Below are 25,557 nucleotides of genomic sequence, written 5' to 3' on the forward strand. Positions count from 1 at the left end.
TCAATATTGATCCCTCAATCAACATGACAAATTATCTGGTCATTATCACATTGCTGTTTGTGGGAGCCTGCTGTGCCCAAATTGGCTGCCGCGTTTCCTACATTACAACAGTGACTACACTCCAAAAGTACTTCATTGGCTGTAAAGCGCCTTGAGACATATGGTGGTCATGAAAAGCGCTATATAAATGCAAGTTTTTATTTATTTTCTTTCATCCTGGGGTATGGCACCTCCAGCCCTTGAATACCTCATCCTGGGGTATGGCATCACCAGCTCTCTAATATCTCGCCCTGGGGTATGAAACATATCTGGCCTGGGAAATGGTTATTACAATTTATGAACACTATCACACTATGAGTAAGGACCCAGCTGACCAAGAGTGTCAATAATAATGCCTAATCTTTCAAAATCCTGCAGCGCCATCTCATTACCTTGCCGGTTTTGCATGGAGAAAATGATGAAGGTGTTTGCCTCGATGAACAGCAGATCAGAGACTTGCTTGAAGCATTTTTGAATTGTAGATTGGTTGATGTTGCTAATGTCCTCTGAGGTAACTTGAAAGGAGCCCAGGGCATAAAGGTTCAGTGCTGTGGCAAGCTTCACTTCCATTGGCAGTGAGACCGCTGTGGTCAATGCTGGCTGCAGGTTAGATTCAAGCCATTGCCACTGCCTCCCTTGTAAAGCAGAGCCTGTGAAGGCACTGGTTCTAAGACAGCCCTTGGATGTCATTAACACTTGGGGTGGCGGGAATTTTCTTGAAGTTTCTCTGCCATAAATTTGGTGGAAATACTTTTGTAATGTAGAGAAACAAAGTGGCCAATTTGGGCAAAGCAAGGTCCCACAACCAGCAGTGAGATAAATGAGCATCTCCAGCAACACCTGGGAATCCCTGGTCAAAGACCACCCTACGTGCAAGGAGAGCATCCGGGAGGGTGCTGAACACCTCGAGTCTCGTCGCCGAGAGCATGCAGAAAACAAGCGCAGGCAGCAGAAGGAACATGCGGCAAACCAGACTCCCCACCCACCCTTTCCTCCAATGACTATCTGTCCCACCTGTATTGGGCAATCCCTCGGAATCGAGGATGACTTGCTTCCACTACTAAAGTGAGTTTTTTGGTGGCTGAACAGTCCAACACGAGAGCCTGTCACAGGTGGGACAGACATTTATTGGGGGAAGAGGGGGGTGGGACTGATTTGCCGCACGCTCCTTCCGCTGCCTGCGCCTAACCTCGTCACGTTTGCAGCGTTGAGATTCGAAGAGAAAGAAGCTTAGTCTAAGGCTCGAGGATGCTATGTATCACTTTTGCTCACCATAATTAGAAAGAGTTCTGGGAAGTTAACAAAGATACGTCTTAAATCAATGAACTCCGTAGAGAAGTTCCGGTAATTAAATCTCGCCAGGAAAACAACTAAAAGAGCCAAGACCTGGTTTTGAAATTGAATGAGGGTCAGTGAGGTGGGTTTTAATGAAGTTCTTTGTGCTGATACAGGAAAATAGAATTAGGAGATAACAACTCGGCTGAATATAACTTTGGCAATAACTACTGCACACCAGGAATTGCTGACTTACGAAGGCAGAGATTGCTCTGTTCTAGAGCCTCACTGGATACGCTGTAACCCAACATCACAGCCCTCCCCTGCTCCTTGATTCAGAAAAGCATCCAGAGCACTGAAAGTGGGTTCTGTTGAATAATTCAGAAAGCAAATTGATTCCTGATTCAACAGGGAGCAAGGACTATGAATCTAGGCAAGGACAGTGATGTGTCCTGAAGAAAGATCAAAATTTCAAGGTGACTTTAATTGATTGGACTTTTCTCATTTTAACCTTATTAGTACGCCACTAATATCCTTTGCTTGCAATTTTTTTTAAATTCCCTTGTAAGACATTTGAAAATAAGGCTTGTATTTCCATTCAAGGCTTGGGTTAAATACTCATTGATACTTTTCCGTAGTTGACCCAGAACGGCCATCGTATAAAATCAGGCCAGTATACAAACTGCGTTTTGCATTGTGCACAGATAGATAACAGAGGGTGCATCATTGGTAAGACTTACTTTGATATTAAGTTTTAGTTCATTGTCATCTGCATTATCATTACTTTTCACCAGGATGTTTTCCAGCTTCAGATCCCTGTGAATAATATCTAAAAAAGAGAATAAAGAAAACAATGAGAGTTCTGCAGTAGTGTAGATCCAAAACAATGGAGCTACTGCTCTCATGTCACTATGACTATAACTAATCAGATAGAACAGGGTGTCCAAATTGGGGCCCAGGGTCTAGCAATCTGCCGCTCAAAGTCTAGGCAACTCAATTGTATCTTCACTTGCTAGGGCTTATTCCACAGTGCTGTGGGGAACAACCATTGATGGATACACATCATGGGAAGTAACAGATGTACAACCTCCCCCGAGTGCCACTACCCACAGGGAACAATGGATTCATCCTCATTGTTCTTCAGTCACCAAAGATCTCACTTCAGGAGTGGAAGCAAGTCTTCCTCGATTCTGAGGGACAGCCTATGATGATGATCTTACTCGCTGGTCTGTCCTGTGTGAAATTCCTGGACCTGGAGTTCTCAAATGGTTGTTCTAAGTGCCATTGCATCAATGGTACAAATTCGGGTCTGCCGTAGATACTTCCTCGGGTTCAGTGATGTCACTGTAAGCCGATTCCTCGCCCAGGGGTGGGCCCACACTGCCAAGTATCTACCAATCTGACCATGTAACCTGGGGGAGGAAACAATACGGCCCTCTTGCCATACAAACTGGACACTGTGGCCTGGAGTTTTCACTAGGTTGCGCCGGTATTTGTCCCAAATCGGCCAAACCAGCGCCAAAGATCAAAGAATTTCGGGTACAAATTATGTCCAGCGAATTGAGTTTCCACAAGCTTTTTCGCTAGTTTAACAAACATTGCACTGGAAGCCAGCCCGGCCCACACAACTGGCTACGCCCCCAGATCGAATTAATCACCATTGCGAGGTTCCGCTAATTGCGCTCATTTGAAGGCCTTCGAAAAGACTTTTCAAATTAAGCTTTTTTAATGGCTCAAGGGCATTAATAGGCACGTTTTAAAATCAGTTGCAAGTAGACTAGCTTAATTGAATCATCCAACTTCTCTTTGAATAATAATACTAAATAATGAACAATCGTCTGTGACCAGTACTTCCTAACACAATGGGTGTGATGTGTTCATTGATTATCCAGACAGTATAATGAATTGCTTATTGTTTTTAGCCTTTGGGGAAGCAACGACAATGCCTCCCTCGCTCATTAGAATTTTAACCACCTTTTGTTTCAGTACTTTTTTTATTAACTTGTGTGAATACACTTTGATTTAGAAGCCCAACATTTAACTCTAACAGTTTCCAAATAGTTTCTGTGGAAAACTGATTTTTGAAAAAAAGTCTCCAAACGTGACGGTGCATAAATCCTAAATCTGAGCATGAAGGTCTGTTGATACGAGCAACTTGAGATATATGCAAATTAATGGGAAGATGGATTTTACCATCAAAGCAGGTGATATAGTACGGACAAAATGTTTTACCTCCCGAGCGGCAAGCAGAGTGGATTGGTCTTTTGGCATCTGCCTCTGAGTCAGAAGGTTGTGGGTTCAAGCCCCACTCCATTACATCTAATGGGAATCTTCCATCCTTACCCGGTCTGGCTATATGTGACTCCAGACCCACAGCAATGTGATTGACACTTAATTGCCCCTCTGAAAGGGCCTAGCAAGCCACTCCGTTGTACCAAACTCTAACCTTCACTACACAGACAGAGCGGTTCCCTCCTGGTTGATAAAGTTTGCGTGTGCTTTGAAACGATAATAACCCAAGGGTATATGCTAGTAAAATATAACCTTGTTTATTTTAACTGTGCAGAAATTCACATTTATTTTGCATATTAAATGGGATTTTAAATTCTTTTCTAACCACAGAAACTAAACACAGGCTAAGAATGACTGAAAATATTTTTAAATTGAGGACATTTTACTCAAAAAAAAATCCAAGTTATGGCAAAAGACGAAACGCCACCCTTCACTCTGTTTGATAACTGTTTTGGTCAATGGTCTCAATATATCCAAGTTTGGATGACTGGTCTGCAGCCCATAAACCCCTCTCATAACCCAAGATAAAAACTGGAGGGAAACTGCCTGCGTTCAGCTAAACCCTGCGACCTTAGAACTCTGTATTGTTGTAGATTACTCTTGCATAACAACATAGGAACATAAGAAATAGGAGCAGGATTGGGCCATTTGGCCCATCGAGTCTGCTCCCCCATTCAATGAGATCATGGCTGATCTGATCATGGACTCAGTTCTACTTCCCTGCCCCCTCCCCATGACCATTTATTCCCTTATCGCTCAAAAATCTGCCTATCTCCGCCTTAAATATATTCAATGACCAAGCCTCCACAGCTCTCTAGGGCAGAGAATTCCATGGAATTACAACCCTCTGAGAGAAGAAATTCCTCCTCCTCTCAGTTTTAAATGGGCAGCCCCTTATTCTGAGACTATGTCCCCTAGTTTTAGCTTCCCCTATGAGTGGAAATATCCTTTCTGCATCCACCTTGTCGAGCCCCCTCATTATCATCTGTTTCGATAAGATCACCTCGCATTCTTCTGAACTCCAATGTGTATAGGCCCATCCTATCTTCATAAGTTAAGCCCCTCATCTCCAGAATCAACCTAGTGAACCTTCTCTGAACAGCCTCCAATGCAAGTATATCGGCGAATGTTTTGTGGTGGAGGAGTGGCGAGAGATCGTGGCAGAAATGTGGCAAATGAGGTACAGGGCCTAGAAGAGCAGAGGACCCAGGGACAGCACAGGCCAGCCCACACTGCGATATGTGCACGCACTAGGTCTGTGCACCAGAGCAGGTCTCCAGTCGTTCTGGTTAACCCCTGCTACTGGATAAAGGCCTAGCTCTGTCAAGCCTGTGGGGTGGCTGATGTGCAACAGTCACCACACGTTAAAAAAATCCATGCACAGGCATCTTCCACCCTTCAATTGGAGTTCTGGACTGGAATATCAGGTCCTTCATCGAAAAATCTGCGATCCCTTTTGGTGTGGAAGCAAGTCATCCTCGTTCAAGGGACCGCCTGTGATGATGATGATGATGGTGAGCTGCCTTCTTGAACCGCTGATCACCACCTTCTCGGGGGCAATTCGAGATGGGCATTAAATGTTGGCTTTGCCAGCGGTGCCCACATCCCGTGAATGAATAAAATAAAAACATGGTTTGCAAGGGTAAATGTTGCAAAGCTTTGCTTAGTTTAACATCTACGTACGAGAGTACGAGAGGAAGCTTGCAGGTAACATTAAAATGGACTGCAAAAGCTTCTATAGATATGTAAAGAGAAAAAGGTTAGTAAAGACAAACGTAGGTACCCTGCAGTCAGAATCAGGGGAAGTCATAACGGGGAACAAAGAAATGGCAGACCAATTGAACAAGTACTTTGGTTCGGTATTCATCAAGGAGGACACAAACAACCTTCCGAATATAAAAGGGGTCAGAGGGTCTAGTAAGGAGAAGGAACTGAGGGAAATTCTTATTAGTCGGGAAATTGTGTTGGGGAAATTGACGGGATTGAAGGCTGATAAATCCCCAGAGTACTTAAGGAGGTGGCCTTGGAAATAGCGGATGCATTGACAGTGATTTTCCAACATTCCATAGACTCTGGATCAGTTCCTTTGGAGTGGAGGGTAGCCAATGTAACCCCACTTTTTAAAAAAGAAGGGAGAGAGAAAACGGAGTTATAGACCGGTCAGCCTGATATCGGTAGTGGGTAAAATGATGGACTCAATTATTAAGGATGTCACAGCAGCGCATTTGGAAAGAGGTGACATGATAGGTCCAAGTCAGCATGGATTTGTGAAAGGGAAATCATGCTTGACAAATCTTTTGGAATTTTTTGAGAATGTTTCCAGTAGAGTGGAAAAGGGAGAACCAGTTGATGTGGTGTATTTGGACTTTCAGAAGGCTTTCGAAAAGGTCCCACACAAGAGATTAATGTGCAAAGTTGAAGCACATGGGATTGGGGGTAATGTACTGACGTGGATTGAGAACTGGTTGGCAGGCAGGAAGCAAAGTGTAGGAGTAAATGGGTGCTTTTCAGAATGGCAGGCAGTGACTAGTGGGGTACCGCAAGGTTCTGTGCTGGGGCCCCAGCTGTTTACATTGTACATTAATGATTTAGGCGAAGGGATTAAATGTAGTATCTCCAAATTTGCAGATGACACTAAGTTGGGTGGCATTGTGAGCTGCGAGGAGGATGCTATGAGGCTGCAGAGTGACTTGGATAGGTTAGGTGAGTGGGCAAATGCATGGCAGATGAAGTATAATGTGGATAAATGTGAGGTTATCCACTTTGGTGGTAAAAACAGAGAGACAGATTATTATCTGAATGGTGACAGATTAGGAAAAGGGGAGGTGCAACGAGACCTGGGTGTCATGGTACATCAGTCATTGAAGGTTGGCATGCAGGTACAGCAGGCGGTTAAGAAAGCAAATGGCATGTTGGCCTTCATAGCAAGGGGATTTGAGTACAGGGGCAGGGAGGTGTTACTACAGTTGTACAGGGCCTTGGTGAGGCCACACCTGGAGTATTGTGTACAGTTTTGGTCTCCTAACTTGAGGAAGGACATTCTTGCTATTGAGGGAGTGCAGCGAAGGTTCACCAGACTGATTCCCGGGATGGCGGGACTGACATATCACGAAAGATTGGATCAACTGGGCTTGTATTCACTGGAGTTCAGAAGAATGAGAGGGGATCTTATAGAAACGTTTAAAATTCTGACGGGTTTAGACAGGTTAGCTGCAGGAAGAATGTTCCCAATGTTGGGGAAGTCCAGAACCAGAGGACATAGTCTTAGGATAAGGGGTAGGCCATTTAGGACTGAGATGAGGAGAAACTTCTTCACTCAGAGAGTTGATAACCTGTGGAATTCCCTACCGCAGAGAGTTGTTGATGCCAGTTCAGTGGATATATTCAAGAGGGAGTTAGATATGGCCCTTACGGTTAAGGGGATCAAGGGGTATGGAGAGAAAGCAGGAAAGGGGTACTGAAGGAATGATCAACCATGATCTTATTGAATAGTGGTGCAAGCTCGAAAGGCCGAATGGCCTACTGCTGCACCTATTTTCTATGTTTCTATGTTTCTACATGTGTTGCTATGCAAGGGAGATGATTGGGTATGGGGAAATCACAAGAGACTGCTTTTGAGAAAGCCAGAAATCTGTTGGACTACATACTCCAGATGTGGTGTGGGGCTTGAACACACAATCTTCTGACTGAGAGGCAATATAATACCACTGAGCCAAACCTGGTACTGTAGTGCTATAGCTTTATTTATGACCTATTGTATCATTTCACGAGACGCCACTCTCCAAGTAGTGCCATGCAAAAATTACCCCTATATTGTCTAACATTAATAAACTGTTTAGAACAGCAACTAAACAGACATGTGAAATAAGCCTTGATACTTGAGTCCTTGAGTATAGCAGATTAAGGGGTGATCTGATTGAGGTGCTTAATATGATTAAAGGATTTGATAGGGTAGATATGGAGAAACTGTTTCCTCTGGCAGGGGAGTCCAGAACAAGAGGCATAAGCTTAAATTTAGAGCGGAGCCATTCAGGGGTGATGTCAGGTAGCACTTCTTGACAAAAAGTGTAGCCGAAATCAGGAACTCTCTCCTTCAAAACGCTGTTAAAGCTGGGAGTCAATTAAAAATTTCAAAGCTGAGATTGATAGGTTTTGGTTAGGTAAGGGTATTAAAGGTTACGGAACCAAGGCAGGTAAATGGAGTTAAGATTAGTCATGAACAGGCTCGAGGAGCTGAATGGCCAACTACTGTTCCTTTTTTCCTATTTCAAGGATATATTGAAAATGTTAGATGTGCCACAATATAGTCAGAATCACTTTTTTCCATTATGTAGCATGTCGGAAATTGGTGTGATGTAAATATTACAGCTCACAGACACTGAGCTGTCACACAGTTCAATAGTAACATTTCCTATCTAATATTTCTAGCTAGGGCACAGATAAATTGCTTGAGTTTGACCAGCAGCAGATGGTCACACCAGATGGAAATAAAACATACAGAATTACAGAGGGTTGTAGGTAAGTATTAGTTACAACTATTAACGTACTACTCAGCATCTCACCATTTTTGTGGAGGTAAAAGATTGCACTCGCCAAGCTGGAAATAACGTGTTTGGTTTCAGACTCACTCAGATGGCCTTTCTCTGCCAGAATTCCCTTCAGCTCCCCAAGTTCGCAGAATTCAATGACAAGGTAGACTTTCTGAATCAGGAAAGAGAAATGCAGAAGAGTAGAATGTGCATTGGTTAGTGATTTTATTTGTGCGCTGATCTAGCTGACATGACCCAGTGAAGGGAAGGGGGGCAATCCTATCATTGAGTGAGACAAGAAGATAAATGAACATTTTTTATATGCTGCTATAAGTCGTTTGAATTAGGACCCTTGTACCTGGCACAGAGAGAAGACATTCATCCATCAGTCTGGATTGGATTCTAACCCAGGTCTCAGAATTGAAATAACAATATGCTAGCTACTGTACCACAAATTCTCTGAAACATCACATCAAACAGACAGCAGTGAACTGACCAAAAATACAAACCTTCGCTTAAATAACATTATGTTAAAAAAGTGAAGATCAACTCAATGACTGCTTTATGCGTAATTTTAGCAGCATTGTAAAGATCATTATCTTCGTTCTCTGAAGGTTTCATCACAGCGTACACAGTCCACTGCTCACAGGAAGGGTGGCCAACCCGCTCCAAGGCCGCTACCAAAACTAAGCTAGGGCTAACCAGCCGGATGGAAAGAGAGCAAGTTCAACCACTGTCTGCCGCCCAGCCTCCCTTTGCTCAGTACCCTCGCAGATGGCTGAGAATGGGAACCATCGCAAACTACAAAAGCACTTGTTCCACCAGTTCCCGGCGAATGCGATGATGGACCAATACCGTAACACCACCTCCATCGTGCTCTACTGTAATTAAAAAAATATTGTCTAACTAACACCATAATGAAGAGAGGGGTGGGGGGAAATCATCTCCAATTGCTAGAATCACAAGAAGGGGCACTTTTTTCCTTGTTTGGACTTGGACAATCAGGTGGGAACGATCACGTGGAATCCACCTGATTTTCTATCCATGAATTTAAATAGCAAGATGGGGTAGTCTGAGTGGGGTGCATGTGGTGTAGCCTTATCTATGCATGCCCCAGCCATGCATCTGTCCTTACCACTGAATACGCTTTCACCTCATCCACTGGCCTTTGGCAGGAGTGAGGTTGATGAAGTATGTGCGCTAAATTTAACATTCTTGTTCACATTTTACGGGTTTAATCGGACACAACTGTAATCAATTCTGCAGTCCGGAGGCCAATGCCAAATCTGCACAGAAATTCGGGTAATTGCTAAATTGGTTGGACCCTTTCTTTTAAATGGTCCTGGGGGCCACCTGAAATGAGTGATATTGAACCGAGGCTCTCACGTTCATTTCAGACCAAAAGGGAGGGTCGAGGGGATGATGGTTGGGATTGGGATCAATCCGACACCTCCTCCCCCCCCCCCCCCCCATACCCTGCCCACCCCATGGGTGGGAGCTCAAGGTTCCAGCTGCGATGGGGAGGCAGATGCCAGAGATGCACCTGAAAGAGCATTTGCACCAACTGTGTCCTGGTGGTGAGGTGCCCTCCCACTGATCCCCGAGCCTCTGACAGGGGTCAGCACCGGAAGGCACTGGCTGGTGCGATGATGGCGTAACTGCTTGGATTGAGTAAAAGCTTGGATAGACTGAGGAAAACTGTTTTACACCACGAGTGGTTAGGATTTGGAATGCACTGCCTGATAGGATGCATATTCAATAATTGCCTTCAAAAGGAAATTGGGTAAATACTTGATGGAGAAAAATTGCAGGGATATGGGAAAAGAGTCGGGGAATGGGACTAACTGGATTTCTCTTCAAAACAGCAGGCACAGACTCTATGGGCAGAACGGCCTTCTTCTCTGCTGCACGATTCTGTGATTCTACGATTGCGAGCTGCTGATTTTTGGCCACTCCCTCCATGTTACACTCATATTTCACTCGTGGTACTTGATGGTTATTGTGATTGATTTTACTCTTTCTTTATAAATCGAGGAATGAATGACTTTAGTCTGTTAACCTTTGATGTGTGCTAAATATTTACCACTTTACAAAGAGTTGGGTAACCTGAGGTAAAATAACATTCAATCCATAGCTTACTGCAAGTGGGGTAATGCGAGCTCTTGGGTTATACCTGTGCAAGGGCCGAGAATTGCCAAGGTGCAGATTCAGATTGTAGGACACAACAGCTTATAGGAACTGCAATAAAATGGTGATCACACAGGCCGATTAGCCCATGCCCTCGAAGAATAAAGCACCTGCCCAAATATCATTGAGAATGATATAAGCTTTTGTTTAAAAGAAAGTAGTTTGCAGGAACAATTGTTTTTGAAGACATGAAATCAGATATGTGATAAATGGAGCTGTTTCATATCCAAATGATTATTTTAAAGAATTATTATGGAAGCTTAGGGAAAGACTGGAGAAGGTATTCCATCTTTCAAAGGGCGTTTCAAGACAGCCCAGAACAGAGTGCAGAGCTACGTGACTTTGAGCCACTAGTTGCTCAGACAGCTGAAAATACAGTGCGCCTATTTAAGAAGACAGATGGGTTTGCGTCAATGTTTAATCATGTTTTGTAATAGTGCTCTGCATTAAGCCCATTAGCACAAGTGTTTCCATTTTGGAACAATGCTCAGATTTTAAACTAAGTGATTTGTTTTTCCCCATTAGATAGAATATATTACGTTTTGCAATTTATTGTTACTGGGAGTTAAATAACTTTTGCATTCATCTTACAGGCTAGTACTTTTGTTTCATCGAGGGCTGCTGATGGAAGGTACATTTATAGTGGCAGAAATCTCCCCAGTAATGTTTTAGAGCAGGGTTGAAAAATGTTTCTAGAACCAGTGAAGGAAAACGCACCCCTGTGTTACTGTAGGGAATGAGTAGGAGACAGCCCATTCCTGACACAGCAGGATGGTTAACATTTTGAGGACCAGTATTAGTTTCTAAAACAACAGCTTGTATTTATATAATGTAGTAAAATGTCCCAAGACGCTTCACAGGAGCATTATAAAACAACATTTGGCACTGACCCACATAAGGAGATATTAGGACAGATGACCAAATGCTTGGTCGAAGAGGTATGCTTTAAGGAATGTCTTAAAGGAGGAAAGAGAGGTAGAGAGGTTTAGGGAGGGAATTCAAGAGCTTAGGGTCTCGGCAGCTGAAGGCACGGCCACCGATGATGGAGCGAATTAAAGGAGCGCAGACATCTCAGAAGGTTATGGGGCTGGAGGAAATTACAGAGATGGGGAGGTGCAAGGCTATGGAGGGATTTGAAAACAATGATGGGAGTTTTTAAACTGATGCGCTGTTTAACCAGGAGCCAATGTAGGTCAGCAAGCCCAGGGGTGGTGGGTGAACTGGACTTGGTACGAGTTAGGACGTGGGCAGCAGAGTTTTGGATCACCTCAAAAAGCAAAGTCACCATTCTTCCCACCACCGCCCCCCTTCCCCCCCCCCCCCCCACCTCCTGCCTCCCTCAAAGGTGGTATTCAAAGGAAATGTAGTGCAGAGTAGCTGGTCCAGGGCACCTTTCTTTATGTGGAGTAGCTGTGACCAAGTATTATCTTGTATCTTGTACAGGGAAATGCTTAATACGTATGATACTGCATTAGACAATCACGGGTCAATCATATCACTCTGATGGGAACTTGTGACAGGTTGTAAATCAGAAAACACTCACACATCGACCTTAATCACCCACTCACAGCGTATAAATTATATCAAATGGTTGTAGAATGACATATCATAATCATTATTAAGAGCGCAGAAGCAAATGTATGACAAAATAATAATTAATGTCTTAAAAATACAAATAAATAATTCTAGCAGGCCTCAGTACCCAATAATGCAGGGTTAAAGGTCTCGTTTTCCACCCTCTAATGTCTCAATATTATTGGCAGATATGTAGAATGGTTCCTGCCATTCTACACTGACTATTGCGCTGAATGTCATCATCATAGGCGGTCCCTCGAACAAAGATAATTTGCTTCCACAAGAGTTCAATGAAGGACCTGATGTTCCAGTCCTGAACTCCAACTGAGGGGGTGGAAGATGCCTGTGAGTGGGTTTTTTTAACGTGTGGTGACTATTGCACATCAGCCACCGCAGGGGCTCGACAGAGATAGGTCTTGGTCCAGTACAACAACAGGACGACTGGAGACCTTGTCTGCTGCACGTACCTAGTGCGCACACATATCGCAGTGTGGGCTGGCCCGTGCTGCCCCTGGGCCCTCGCCTCTTCTGGGCCCCGTACCCTCATTCGCTGCACCTTCGCCATGTATTGCCAGCAGCATCACATTTAGCAATCGCATCATAGGCAAATCTCAGCCCTACCCATGGAATTACCTCAACATATTTTTGAGAATGTATCCTATAAGAAAATAATAATTTTGCCAGTAATATGAATGCTTCAGCATTGACATTTAATTCCCATAGCGCTAGAAGAAACGAAAATAACAGCTTTCACAACCTCAGGATGTGCCAAAGTAATTCACACTTTTGAATTGTCATAATTGAGTGGCAGCTAATTTGTGCACAGTATTTATTCAAATGAGTACTGAGCGAGCCCCAAACCATCTTGAGTGCAACCATTTCATCCATGAGCAAGTTTTACAACAACTACTGTTACAACAACAACTACTGTTACAACTACAACTTTTACAACACCTACTGTTACAACAACAACTTTGACAACAACAACGTTTAAGCATATAGGCAGTAATGCCATATTGCCACCCCAACGTCTCAAATTATGAGACAATCAGACAAGGGTTTTATGCAAGTTTAACATAGCTTCTCTGCTTTTGAAATGAACCCCAGTGCTTTATTTGCACTTTTATGGCTTTTTAACCTGCATTGCTACTTTTAATGATTTGTGAATCTATACCCCGAGATTCCTTTGCTCCTCTACCCCATTTAGTCTCTTATTTTCCAAGGATTACATAGCCTCCTTCTTCCTCCTACCAAAATGCACCACCTCACATTTATCTATTATTGAAATTCATTTGTCATTTACATGCCCATTCTGCACGTTTGTTTATGGTAGAATTAATTAAAAGCTTTCAGTTCATCATCTGCAAACTCTATCTAAAAAAATACTTAATATAAATGACTGGGACATAAAAGAATTGCATAGTAGAGCATTAACACTTCAGAAACATCACTCAGTTACACGGTTATTTATCAACTGTTGTAGAGCCACCTAGTGGACTACTGATGTAATAATAACAAAGCTATGTGCTTTGCACAGTTCTGCCTGGAAGCCATCCTATGCAGCAGTGTGTATCTGCTGTGTTTCAAGATATCACATCGACAAACAATCCAAAAGCTCAAGGTGAGCTAAAAGAGGCATATCTATTCGTGCAATTTGTATTATAGGAAGGACGTGATCGCACTGGAGAGGGTACAGAGGAGGTTTACTAGGATGCTGCCTGGAATGGGGAATCTTAGTTATGAGGACAGATTGGATAGGCTGGGTTTGTTCTCATTGGAACAGAGGAGGTTGAAAGGATATCTCATCGAGGTGTACAAAATATTGAGGGGCCTGGACATAGTGGATAGTAAGGGCCTATTTTCATTGGTGGAGGGGTCTATTACGAGGGGGCATAGTTTTAAGGTGCTGGTGGAAGTTTTAGAAGGGATTTGAGGGGGGGCTTCTTTATGCAGAGGGTTGTGGGGATCTGGAACTCGCTGCCTGGAAGAGTGATGGATGCAGAAATCCTCACCACTTTTAAGAGATGCTTGGATGGGCACTTAAAGTACAGTAACCTGCAGGGTTACGGACCTAGAGCTGGTAATTGGGATTAGACTGGATGACCTTTTGTTGGACGGCGCAAATATAATGGTAAGTGCTGCAGGGAATAGAATACAGCCAAGATGATCTCCTGGACTAGTTTCAATCGCCTGGATGGGTCGGAGAGGAATTTTACCAGATTTATTCTCCCTAAATTGGCCTGGGTTTTTATCTGGTTTTTGCCTCTCCCAGGAAATCACATGGCTCCGGTTGGGGTGGAGTGTAGAATGTTTCAGTGTAAGGGGTGTCGCAGTTGTGTGAGGCGGGGTGGTTGGGCTGGGTGCTCTTTGCCTTTCTGTCATTGTTCATAGGTTTATATGTAACCTTTAGGGCTGCTGACCGAGGGCCGTGCGGCTCTTTGTCGGCCGGCGCGGACACGATGGGCTGAAATGGCCTCCTTCTGTGCTGTAAATTTCTATGTTTCTATGTATTAAATTTAAAGTTTCCAACATATTCACCCATCCCTCATGTCACTATAGCAATAGCTGCACAAGCAGCAGGAACAGTGACTTTCCGATAGTGCTGACATCAGTAATTACAATATTAATCACAATGCAACCAGACAAACAACAAATATAAAGTGCTGCAGTTCTTTCGTTTACAGTTTTAAAAAGAATTGAACAAAAAGAGGTATCTGTATTTTCAACTTCAATCACTTCCATTAATAAACGATGTCTTCCTGAATCAGCACCCCCCATGGAACATGTCAGAAATGCAGCATTTATTCACAAATGCAGAAAAACACATACAACATTTACAGAGTGCGGCCACTGCTCAGTCCCCAGGAACGGACTAGAAGCACCTGGAGTGGACCCTCATCCATCACTCTCTATCCCTCTTCCATTCTCTGCCCCTCTCACCATCTGTTTCTCTCTCTCTCTCTCTGCCCCTGTCTCCCTCTGTCCCTGTCTCTCTCTCCATCAGTCTCAGTCTCTCTCTCCCTCTGCTCCTGTCCCAGTCTCAGTCTCTCTCTCCCCCTCTGCTCCTGTCCCAGTCTCAGTCTCTCTCTCCCTCTGCTCCTACTCCAGGCTGACTCTCTGTCCCAATCTCTCTCTCCCTCTGTCCCAGTCTCAGTCTCTCTCTCCCTCTGCTCCTATTCCAGGCTGACTCTCTGTCCCAATCTCTCTCTCCTTCTGTCCCAGTCTCAGTCTCTCTCTCCCCTAGTCTCTCTCTCCCCCAAATCTCTCTCTCCCCCAGTCTCCCACTGTCCCCCAGTCTCTTTCTCCTCAGTCTCTCTCTCTCTCTCCTGTCTCTCTCTCTTTCTCCCCTAGTCTCTCTCTCTCCCCAGTCTCTCTCTCTCTCTCCCCTTTCAATCCTTGCTCTTCTCCCTACCACCCCAATAGATCCAGTCATCTCATTGCAAAGTGTGGCATGTACTGCAAGAAGCAATGACGGGGGTACTGCACAAAGTCACTGGTGTTTTTCTGGGGCCATTGCCACGCTCCAGTTGCTGTCCAGCTCTGCGCAGCAATTCAATTCAACCGTGCGGCCACTCAAGGATTAGTGCGTGGGCGAACAGCCGCGCACCTTAGCGGGAGCAGTGCTCCTCGGTACTGCAGTAATCAGTCAGCCTGCATTATGTGCTTAAGTCTCTGGAGTCGAACGCAGACCCACAAACTTCTGTCCGTGAGCGCTAACACTGAGCCAAGGCTCGCAGAAGAGTTTATTCATCCTTGCTTGTGTGTGGATCATCGCTGCCAGCTTCACAGGCGTTTACACTTCAAAGGTTAACCTGGTGGCATCTAGGATGCTTCTATATTAATCTTGAAAATTTGGGCTTTAAGTCAGCTGTGAAACTGGCTTTAAAAGCAGCAAGATCATAATAAACACAAAATAATGAATTCAAGGTAAAGACAACAGGGTAGAAATTGCCCCTCACTCGAAATGGGGCGCACTCCCTTTCGGTGGTTTTTACCACAGCTGTGGTTCGGGTCATCTCTTGAGCGACATTCAGCTCGGTCTAAATGGGGGCGGTGACTACACCTGGGGGGCAAAGACGCGGCAGTGACAGCAACTGAGGGGCGGGAGTTGGGGGCAGAGCAGAATGTGATGACGTCATCACTGCACCGCGTCACCACAACTCGCCCCTTCACTTAAAGGAGAGAGCCTTCACGATTTCAAATCTTTGTCCCACTGGGCCACCGGGGAGGATTTCGGCCGGGCCAGTGGCCTGGCACCCAAGAGGGAATGCCAGGCTGCCTGTTGGCAGCCCAGCCGAACCCGGGGGCATAATTGTCAGCTCGACATGGCTGTTGGCCGACAAACAAACATGGCGGCGGCAGCAGTGCACGCTCCCCTTTAAGGGAAGCCACACCGCCGCTGCAGAAGGCCACAACCTCACTGGACCATCGGGACAAAACAGGTTTTGGCACCACCGGGCGGGCCGAAGATTTCCGGAGGGGAATGCCGCTGTCGGGTGGTAGATCAGCGATGACACACTTCCAAGGATCGGCAGCAGCGGAGCGGTAGGATGGGCGATCGGGGCACTGCCGGGAAAATTCGGGAAGGCAATTGGGCCAGCAGCAGCCATTCCATCAAAAGTCGGCGGCCACTCCATTCCACAGCGTGGCCTCCGATTTGCGGTGGTAACAGGCCTTAAGGAAAGGGGCAATTTCGGCCCCAAGAAGTAATCGAGACATAAATGACAATTTCTGGGTTGTGAGACCAGCACCACAACCACCACACTACTCTAGGTTGAAACTATAGCAGTGGTTTAGGTTCCAGCCAGGCTGGAAACTGCCGGGATCGGGTACAATGCTGAAATTACATCCATGTCAATGGAGAGCAATATTGGGCGGGGTGCAAGATCGATGTTCCATCCGATCCCGTGGGTTTCTTGCCTGGCGGGTTCGTTTAAAATCACTCCCAATGGGTCCACATGTTTGAGAGCCAAGTATCAGAGGCTGACATCAGCTCTGCAGTCCTGCTCGATCGGAGATGCTTTAATAAACCATCTCTGTACGAGGATCAGAGGACACCTTGCATTGGAGGACCTTTGACACACCAATAGGAATTTAAAAGAAAATAGCCAAGCTATTGCAATGAGATTGTTAGTGTCAATCTCGCTGAAAGCATGCTAACCCAGTTTTAATTTGCACTTAGTATTTAAAAAAAAACTTTTATATTGAGTGCAATTGGTGGGGGGGGGGGCAGTGTTTGGGTTGGTCTCACCACTGCCAATGTGCCATAATGTAAATGAAACAAGCTCTGCTGATGTTATCCATGACCCACATTATTTTGGATTTTGGGTTCCAAGAGCGAAGATGGGAAGGGGAGGGGAGGGTTGGGGAAAGCCTCAATCAGGAACCGGCAGAAGGCAGGTGCTGTATGAAGGGGAGTCCAGTACTCAGAGCTGTGGGGCTTCATTTGACCAGAGTCCTAATCACAATACTAAAAGTAGTGGAAGTTTGCTGCTCAATCCTTTGCGACACACTGTGTGCTCTCAGCTCTCTTTCATATCTGGTTCCTGGGACACTAGGAGGGACAAGCCTTTACATTTCACTGTAATAGATATCTAACCATCAGCAGCGCTAAAGGCCTTTGATCACAGAAGTGTCACCCTAGGTAGCAGTCTTGAGAATTGTGGGGAAAATAGATATCACAAGAAGCGGACAACCAAATCCTTTCAGATTTTGAAGCATTTAATTGGTCAGGTCCTGGGAGCCACTTGATGGTCTACTGGAAGCTGGTCTGATGAGTTTTTTTTATTATAGCCTGTTGTCATTTTACATTGTAGTAGTATTTACAGCACAGAAATAAGCCATTCGGCCAACAGGTCCATGCCAGTGTCTATGCTCCACACGTGTCTCCTTCCACCCTACTTCATCGAACCCCATAGTGTAACCTTCTATTCCTTTCTCCCTCATGTATTTATCTAGGTTCCCCTTAAATGCATCTATGCTATTTGCCACAACTACTCCCTGTGGTAGCGAGATCCAAATTCTAACCACTTTCTGGGTAAAGAAGTTTCTCCTGGATTCCCTATTAGGTTTATTAGTGACTATCTTATAATTATGGCCCCTACTTTTGGTCTCCCTCGCAAGTGGACACACCTTCTCTAGGTCTACCCTATAAAACTCTTTGGTCATCCCTCTTCTAGAGAAAATCTAGAGTCAGTTCAATCTTCCCGATAGGTATAACCTCTTAGTTCTGGTATCATTCTAGTAAATGTTTTCCGCACCTACTCCAGTGACCCTATATCCTTTTTATAATATTTCACAGTACTCTAAGTCTGGTCTAACTAAGATTCTATACCAGCTTAACATAACTTCGCTGCTTTTCAGTTCTATCCCTCTAGAAATGAATCCCAATCCTTTGTTTGCTCTTTTATCACCCTATTAACCAGCATTATAGTGATTTGTGTATCTGTACCCCCCAATCCCTCTGCTGCTCTGCCCCATTTAGACACGTATTTTCCAAGCAGCATGTGACCTTATGCTTCCTACCGAAATGCACCACCTCGCGCTTATCTATATTGAAGTTAATTTGCCAATTACACCCTCATCCTGCAAGTTTATTAACGTCTGCTTGTTTTATAATTCACAAATGTAACTGTTCACATTTCCAACGGGAAAATCTAATTCAATTAATCATGTCTGTTAGAGCTGAATGTTCTTGTTAACATAACAGGCGACATTTGCCAATTAATCAGGAAAGAATTAAACTGAACACAACTGCTGAGTGTTCCTGAAATTAGGAAATTAATTCCTCTTCTTTCTCTGCTGCTCTCAGATATTTTCATACTCACTTAACATACACTTCACATACAGTTTCTCATATGCTCACTCTCACAGATTGCGGGAAATTTTAACTATTATTGCCGGGCCAACAATCAGCTGCCCATTTTACGTCTCACCTGGTTCCCTTTTCCATGAGGCGCCGATTCGCTATCACCTATCTTTTGACAACAGCAATGAAAGTTAAAAATTGTCTCTCACCTTCTCTCACACGTACTGTCTCTCACAAACTATCGCTATCATTCTCTCTCACATGCACTCACACACACAATCTTTCTCACACACACACACACTCACATACACAATCTTTCTCACACACACACACACTCACACACACAATCTTTCTCACACACACACACACTCACACACACAATCTTTCTCACACACACACACACTCACATACACAATCTTTCTCACACACACACACACTCACACACACAATCTTTCTCACACACACACACACTCACACACACAATCTTTCTCACACACACACATACACTGGCCTGGATTTTACTTGGCGGTAGGGACGGAGCGGGGGAACCGAATTGAGATTGGGAAACCCGGAAGAATGAGTTTCCCTCAGGCCCTGCAAAATTTAATAGCAGGACCTGATTAACATTTTTTTTCTCCATATCCTAGCTGCAGCCAGCCAGATTGAGAGGCTGGCTGGCATTCGGTCGGGTAGGCCAAGGCACAAGGCCGCAGCTAGGGAGGGGGGAGGGAGAGATCGGAGATAGGGTGCTGGGGGGTGGGAGGTCGGAGGCGGGTGGGGGTGGCAGGTGGGAGATCGGAGGCCTCTGGGTTGGATGAGATCGGAAGCGCGGGGTGGGGGGGAACTTCAGCCAGCCAGAGTTAAATTTGAAATCATGGCTTACAGTGTGGCATGCAGCCTCATTATAATATTTAAATTGCCAACCCGCCTCCTGGGAGTGGATTGGTTGCCTGACCCCCTGTTCAGCCTCCTTTAAAACTGGAAGTGGGCGGGTTAGAGGCATGGGGTGGGGATTCAGATTTTTAATACTAAAACTTTCCACCCGACCCAAACCCGTCCATTGTTTTGGAGTTAAAATTCCACCCACTCACTCTCTTTCACACAGACAGTCTCGTGTACTTTTAACTATCAATTAACTAAGTAACTCTTCTTTTTCTTACCAGTATCCATGAAAACTGCTTGCACCGCCTGGGGCTAGATTTGCCAGTTTTTTAGCAACATGAAAGAAATGACCCCCTTTCATTATTATTTACAACCGCTAACAGTTTTGAAATATCTACTTCCTGAAAATGTGATCTTTGTTTGTGGTAACAAAGGAAAAATATGCCAATTAACAGGCACCTGCAAGAATATTCAGTCAACATTTCTGAAGCCGTTGATAATTATCAAAAGTCTCTTAATGTAGCTGTAGAGTGAGCACAGTGGGCAGAATAGCTCAATGACAATTGAACCAAGGATCCTCTGATTTAGAGGCAAGGGTGCTGCCACTGAGCCAAGGTAGTACACGTGACAGGAGTAAGATTACTGAAGTAACCTGTCCTAATCGTCACTAGCTTTAGGTGTAAAGGTAAATCTGCCACCTATTGGGCAAAGTGTGCAGCAGGTGCTGTGTGTGATGACCAGCACCAACTCACTGTTTTGGGGAAAGCAACAGTTGAATCATTCAAGGAGAGACTCTGAAAGGTGCTGGGACTGCAGAGGTTAGAAGGAGCTCAGAACTACTGGTATGTTCCATATTAATCATACATTCTGTGATATATAATCACCCCTGTGCTCGCTGACCTTCATTGGATTCCAGTTAAGCAATACCTCGTTTTCAAAATTCTCATCCTTATTTTCAAATCGCTCCATGTCCTCGCCACTCCCTATCTCTGTAATCTCATCCAGCCTCATAATGTCCCGAGATGCCTGCGCTCCTCTAATTCTGCCCTCCTGCGCATCTCTGATTATAACTGCTCAACCATCGGTGGCCGTATCTTTTGTTGCCTAAGTGCTAAGCTCTGGAACTCCCTTCCAAAACCTCTCCGCCTCACTACCTCTTTCCTCCTTCAAGACGCTCCTTAAAACATATCTCTTTGACCAAGCTTTTGGTCACTGCGCTAATTTCTACTTATGCAGCTCGGTGTCAAATTATTATTGCATAATACTCCTATGAAGTGCGTTGGGACGTTTCACTACGTTGTTATATTCCGTGATATATCAGGTATATGCACATTGCACACAAGCACAAGTAATGACAACACAGGATGCAAATAGACAAGTGCGTTTATGTAGATAATAATGTCCCATCGACTGTCCTTACAGATCAAAGAGAATCCAGTCGTCCACCAGGCAAGCTCAGAGAACCAGTAACCTGGGCAACTACCACCCCAACCATGAAGTAGTTTGCGCAATGCACAGTATTTTCAATGTTCAATTTGTTTTGCTCTACGCAATGAACTCTAACCATCATTATCATCATCATCATAGGCAGTCCCTCAGAATCGAGGAAGGCTTCCACTCCCTAAGTAAGTTCTTTGATGGCTGAACAGTTCGATACGAGAGCCACAGACCCTATCACAGATGGGACAGACATTCGTTGGGGGAAGGGGTCGGTGGGGCTGGTTTGCCGCGCGCTCCTTCCGCTGCCTACGCTTGGCCTCTTCACGCTCTTTGCGTTGAGACTCGAAGAGCTCAACGCCCTCCCGGATGCACTTTCTCCATCTCGGGCAGTCTTCGGCCAGGGTCTCCCAGGTGTCAATGGTGATGTCGCACTTTACCAGGGAGGCTTTGAGGGTGCCCTTATAACGTTTTCGTTGTCCTCCTTTGGCTCATTTACCACGAAGGATCTCCGCATGAAGCATTTGCTTAGGGAGTCTTGTATCAGGCATGCGAACTATGTGGCCTGCCCAGCAATGCTGATCTAACCACTGCAACACTGATACTCCAGCACCCGAGACTTGCCTGAATAAATGGGAGGAGTTTTCTGAGTCTGCTCTGCCAGTGGACGTACCTCTCCTGAACTCCCCACCAGAGGTGCCAAGATTTCCCGACATGTGCGGCCAGTGGGCAAGGCTCCCAGACGGTAACAGATTCGGGAAAATCCACACCACTAGCCTTATGTTTTGCTATGGGTCAACAAGGTAGGCTTCTATCATAAACCCCCAGATTTGTTCAAGTTTGGTGGATTGGCCAAAAGCAGGTCCTCTCCTGATTTTGCCATTAACACCCCTTGAATCCTCCCTGATCTTTAGGTTGAATATTGAGCCCTCGATGATCTGATTAATTTATTTTGTTGCAGCAAGAACAACTTTGATTGATGCAAGATCCAGGTTGGGTTGCCTCATTTTTAAATGTTGAACATCCAGTTACAGCTAATATTTATGACTAAAAGAGACTTAACTGTTGCATCACTCATCATTCTTTGGAAAATTAATATCTTGACTTATTTTTTTAAAAGTCATAATTTAGAAATCGCACAATAAGCTACCATCATCCTCACTCTGTTAACTATCAGCATCGAGAAACAAGCAACAAAAAAGTTCCTCCCAAACCGGCAATAGACCATCAAAAACACAGGGCTTTCTAATACGCTGCGCAGCTGGTTAAAGGAGAGATATGGAGAGACCAGCAAGACCTGGTTAAGGGATGGCGGGACTGCTGTCTTCATGACGTTTTTGACTTAATGTCACTTTGCTTCGTAAGTGAATTAAGATATTTTCAAAACGACACTGGCACTTTAAAAAGAACAACATGGAACTATTAATAATTCAGTGGGTGAAGTCACAATCCACTAGTACCGTGGCAGTGAAGTCCCAGGTTCCATCTCCTGTCTAAGCAAAGTTAGCCCATCAGCTAGAACACTACATCTGACTATAAGGTATGCACCTGTGAGTATGCTCAGAGGTTTGTAGAGCTGAAACCTCCCTCGGGAACTGGCGCCTCACAACTTGAGCCGCCTCGGGGAAATCCCCTCCGTGCCTTTCAGTTCTGCGCTGAGGGGGTTGCTGTAGGGGTGGCTCCTGCACACTCTCCACCTTGCCATCCTCGCCTGCCGTCCGGACACGCCATGGCGCACCATCTTGCCGTCCGGAGGAGGCGGGTGTCCCCGATGGAATACACTCTACGCAGGAGTCTCACTCACTATTTATCGGGGACTTGGCTTGGAGGGTGGTGCATGGAGCAGTCCCGTGCAACAAGTTTTTAAGTCGGTTCACGGGCTCCCAGGCCGCCTTCAATTTCTGCGGTCTGGAGGAGTCCGTGTTCCACGTTTTTATGGAATGTGCGAGGTTGCAGCCCCTGTTCCACTGTTTGAAGGGGCTGATACTTAAATTCTGGTTGCACTTCAGTCCCACACTCCTGATCTTTCGGCACCCTGTGCGAAGGGGAGCGGGTAGGTCCGTGGGCCTCCTCGCAGGACTGCTCCTGGGCATGGCCAAGGGATCTATCATCCGGTCCAGGCAGCGGGCGGACGAGGGGGTCGTTCAGCCTGCCTCTCTTCCACGCTTACATCCGAGCCAGGGTGTCCCTGGAGATGGAGCACGTGGTGTCCACCAGTACGCTCGCAGCCTTCCGCGAGAGGTGGGCGTCGGAGGGACTGGAGTGCATCATCATCCACGGCAACCAATTTTAAATTGATTTTATATGTTTTAAAGTTTAATTTGTTTTATTGTGCCAGGTTTTAGTGTCCCCTCCCTTTAAGCCAGGGGGCACTTGTATAATTTGTGGTTTTAGTGCCCAAAATCCCCCACAACCACCCCCCCAAAAAAACAGAAAAGGGCACTTGAAAACTGTTTGGAGTGCCGCCCCCCCCCCCTTTAATCAGGGGGCACTTGATTTAATGTTTGTTTTGTTTGCAACAATATAGTTGTAGAGCTGAAACTGCAGAGAGCAAAATTCACCAGAACTCCCCCCTGTGTTTGGGCTCATTCGAAAGGAAATTTAATTTGCGACTATCTACCGAAAAGTTTAGAACTCTAAAGTGCTTAACGCAGAAACTATGAACTTTAATAGAATGATTAACTTTTACAAGACAAATTCAAGCCTGTGGGCGGACCTAGGGAACAAAGGAAGCCCACTTGATTATTGGTACTGTCTGGTTGTGAGGACTGAGGTAACCTGTCTAGAAGAATGAGTATTTGGAAATCTTCCTCCACAAGAGACATTACCATCACAGTATCACCCAGAGATAGCTTCCCATCAACATGGGTCTGGACAAACCATTTTCAGCATATACATCACAAAGAGGCCCAATCCAGCCTGTATGCAAAAGACTACACACAAAAGGACATTGCAATTACCAAACTAATTTTTCCATCAGGAAACAGTTTTTCAAAGATCAACCCACCCAAGACATATCAACTTTAACGAATCCGACAAAATATTACAAAGAAGAACCAAGCCCGCCAAAATTATACAAAGGATTGTGAAGAGATTTGGTGGCAAGATTAGAACACTGAAATCGTATAACTGCCCCTGTTTTCAACAGAGGTTAGACGAGAGAGACAAGAAGACAAAGAGAGGAGTGTGGGGGAGAGAGGTGGTCGCTACTACCTCATCAAGACAAGGAGAGAAACCAACATGACAGTTGTAAAACCAGCTTCTCCAGCCTCGAAGTCTTGAAGTCCTGAAGGAAGGAAGAACATCACCATCTACCATTAACTATCAAAAGGATTGGTAAGCATAAGTCCCTGCCCTGGAGTCTAACCTAGCTAGAATTAGGTATTTGGAGGTGGGAGGTATAATTTTACTGCAACCCCCTTTGAATGTGTAGTGCATGGTACTTTATTAGAGTGATTATAAGTTTGACCTTGTACCTTTCCTTCTATTGTTCTTTATTAGAGTGATTGTAAGTTTGGCCTTGTATTTTCTTACTAGAGTAGTAGGCCTGTATTACTTTGACTGTAATAAAACTGAAGTTCTTTACATCAAACCATGTCCTCTGCTCTTTTGTCACACCCCCCAAATAAATCCAGAGTCCAAAACCCAAGGGAGGGGGAGTGATTCAAAACCGCTCAAGTTGGTTAGAAGGGAACCTGACCCCCTCACAGAGACAACAAACACACCCCATCACCCTTACAAAATGGCGACCGCGGCAGGACTCTGGTACACGGGGTGTGATGCAGAGAGTGCTGGTTTGGGGTAAAGAACCAAAATGGAAGAGAGGATTTCCTCCTATGTGTATAAGAAAGTGAATGTAACTAAGGAATGGGTGCTTAGTCTATTGCGTGCTGAGCGTCCGGCTGATACTGCAGCCCAGTGGACAGCAAGTAAAGATCACAAAGAAGCAGTAGAGAAAGCAATTTGGTTGGTCTATCTACAGCGACAGGTCCTGCTGCTAGACAGAATGAATGAAACATTACAGGCAGAGTTATGGGAAAGTGCAGAGCGCTACCAGGAAAGGGTTATGTCAGAAGGAAGATTATCGGGAGAACTCCATAAGCTAAAACTGGAAAGGACCCAAATAATGGGAGGGTTTAAAAACAGTCAGGACTATTTTCAATATCAGGTTACCGAGGCCAAAAGTATGAAGAGTCACTGAGGGAGGAAAGCACTCGCCTCACCCTACAAGTAAAAGAGCTCCAGGAAAGATTAAAAGATGTGCAAGCAGCGTATAAAGTAGCTAGCACTAATGGGTTTGAATCGGGAGACCACGGTCCCTGCCAGCAACAAATCAAAAGTTTAAACCTTGCTCTGTCCAAGGCAAAAGGCATGGTATGCCTAATAAGCCCGGGTACGCCCCAGGTAAACCTGGAAGAGAAGGAAGACACTACCTGGCCACCACCTGTGGCACCGGTGACTACACCGGTGCAGCAGCAGGAGGGGCAAATCAGCTGCGGGGCGGACAGAGTTTCAGCTCGGCTTGGCCGCAGG

The 25,557-nt window shown here is 45.1% G+C and overlaps 1 protein-coding gene across 1 annotated transcript in view; it reads right to left on the reverse strand.

Moving 5' to 3' along the window:
• LOC139278019 (serine/threonine-protein kinase 33-like) overlaps positions 1-25,557 on the reverse strand; it is a 179,198-nt gene that overhangs the window by 18,368 nt on the left and 135,273 nt on the right. The window contains exons 4-5 of the mRNA XM_070896678.1: positions 8,169-8,307; positions 2,055-2,143 (exon numbers count right to left, since the gene is read on the reverse strand). Coding sequence (XP_070752779.1) covers positions 2,055-2,143; positions 8,169-8,307 — 228 coding nt within the window. The remainder of the gene's footprint in view (positions 1-2,054; positions 2,144-8,168; positions 8,308-25,557) is intronic.

The sequence above is a fragment of the Pristiophorus japonicus genome, chromosome 13, assembly GCF_044704955.1.
Source record: "Pristiophorus japonicus isolate sPriJap1 chromosome 13, sPriJap1.hap1, whole genome shotgun sequence".
NCBI lineage: Eukaryota > Metazoa > Chordata > Chondrichthyes > Pristiophoridae > Pristiophorus > Pristiophorus japonicus.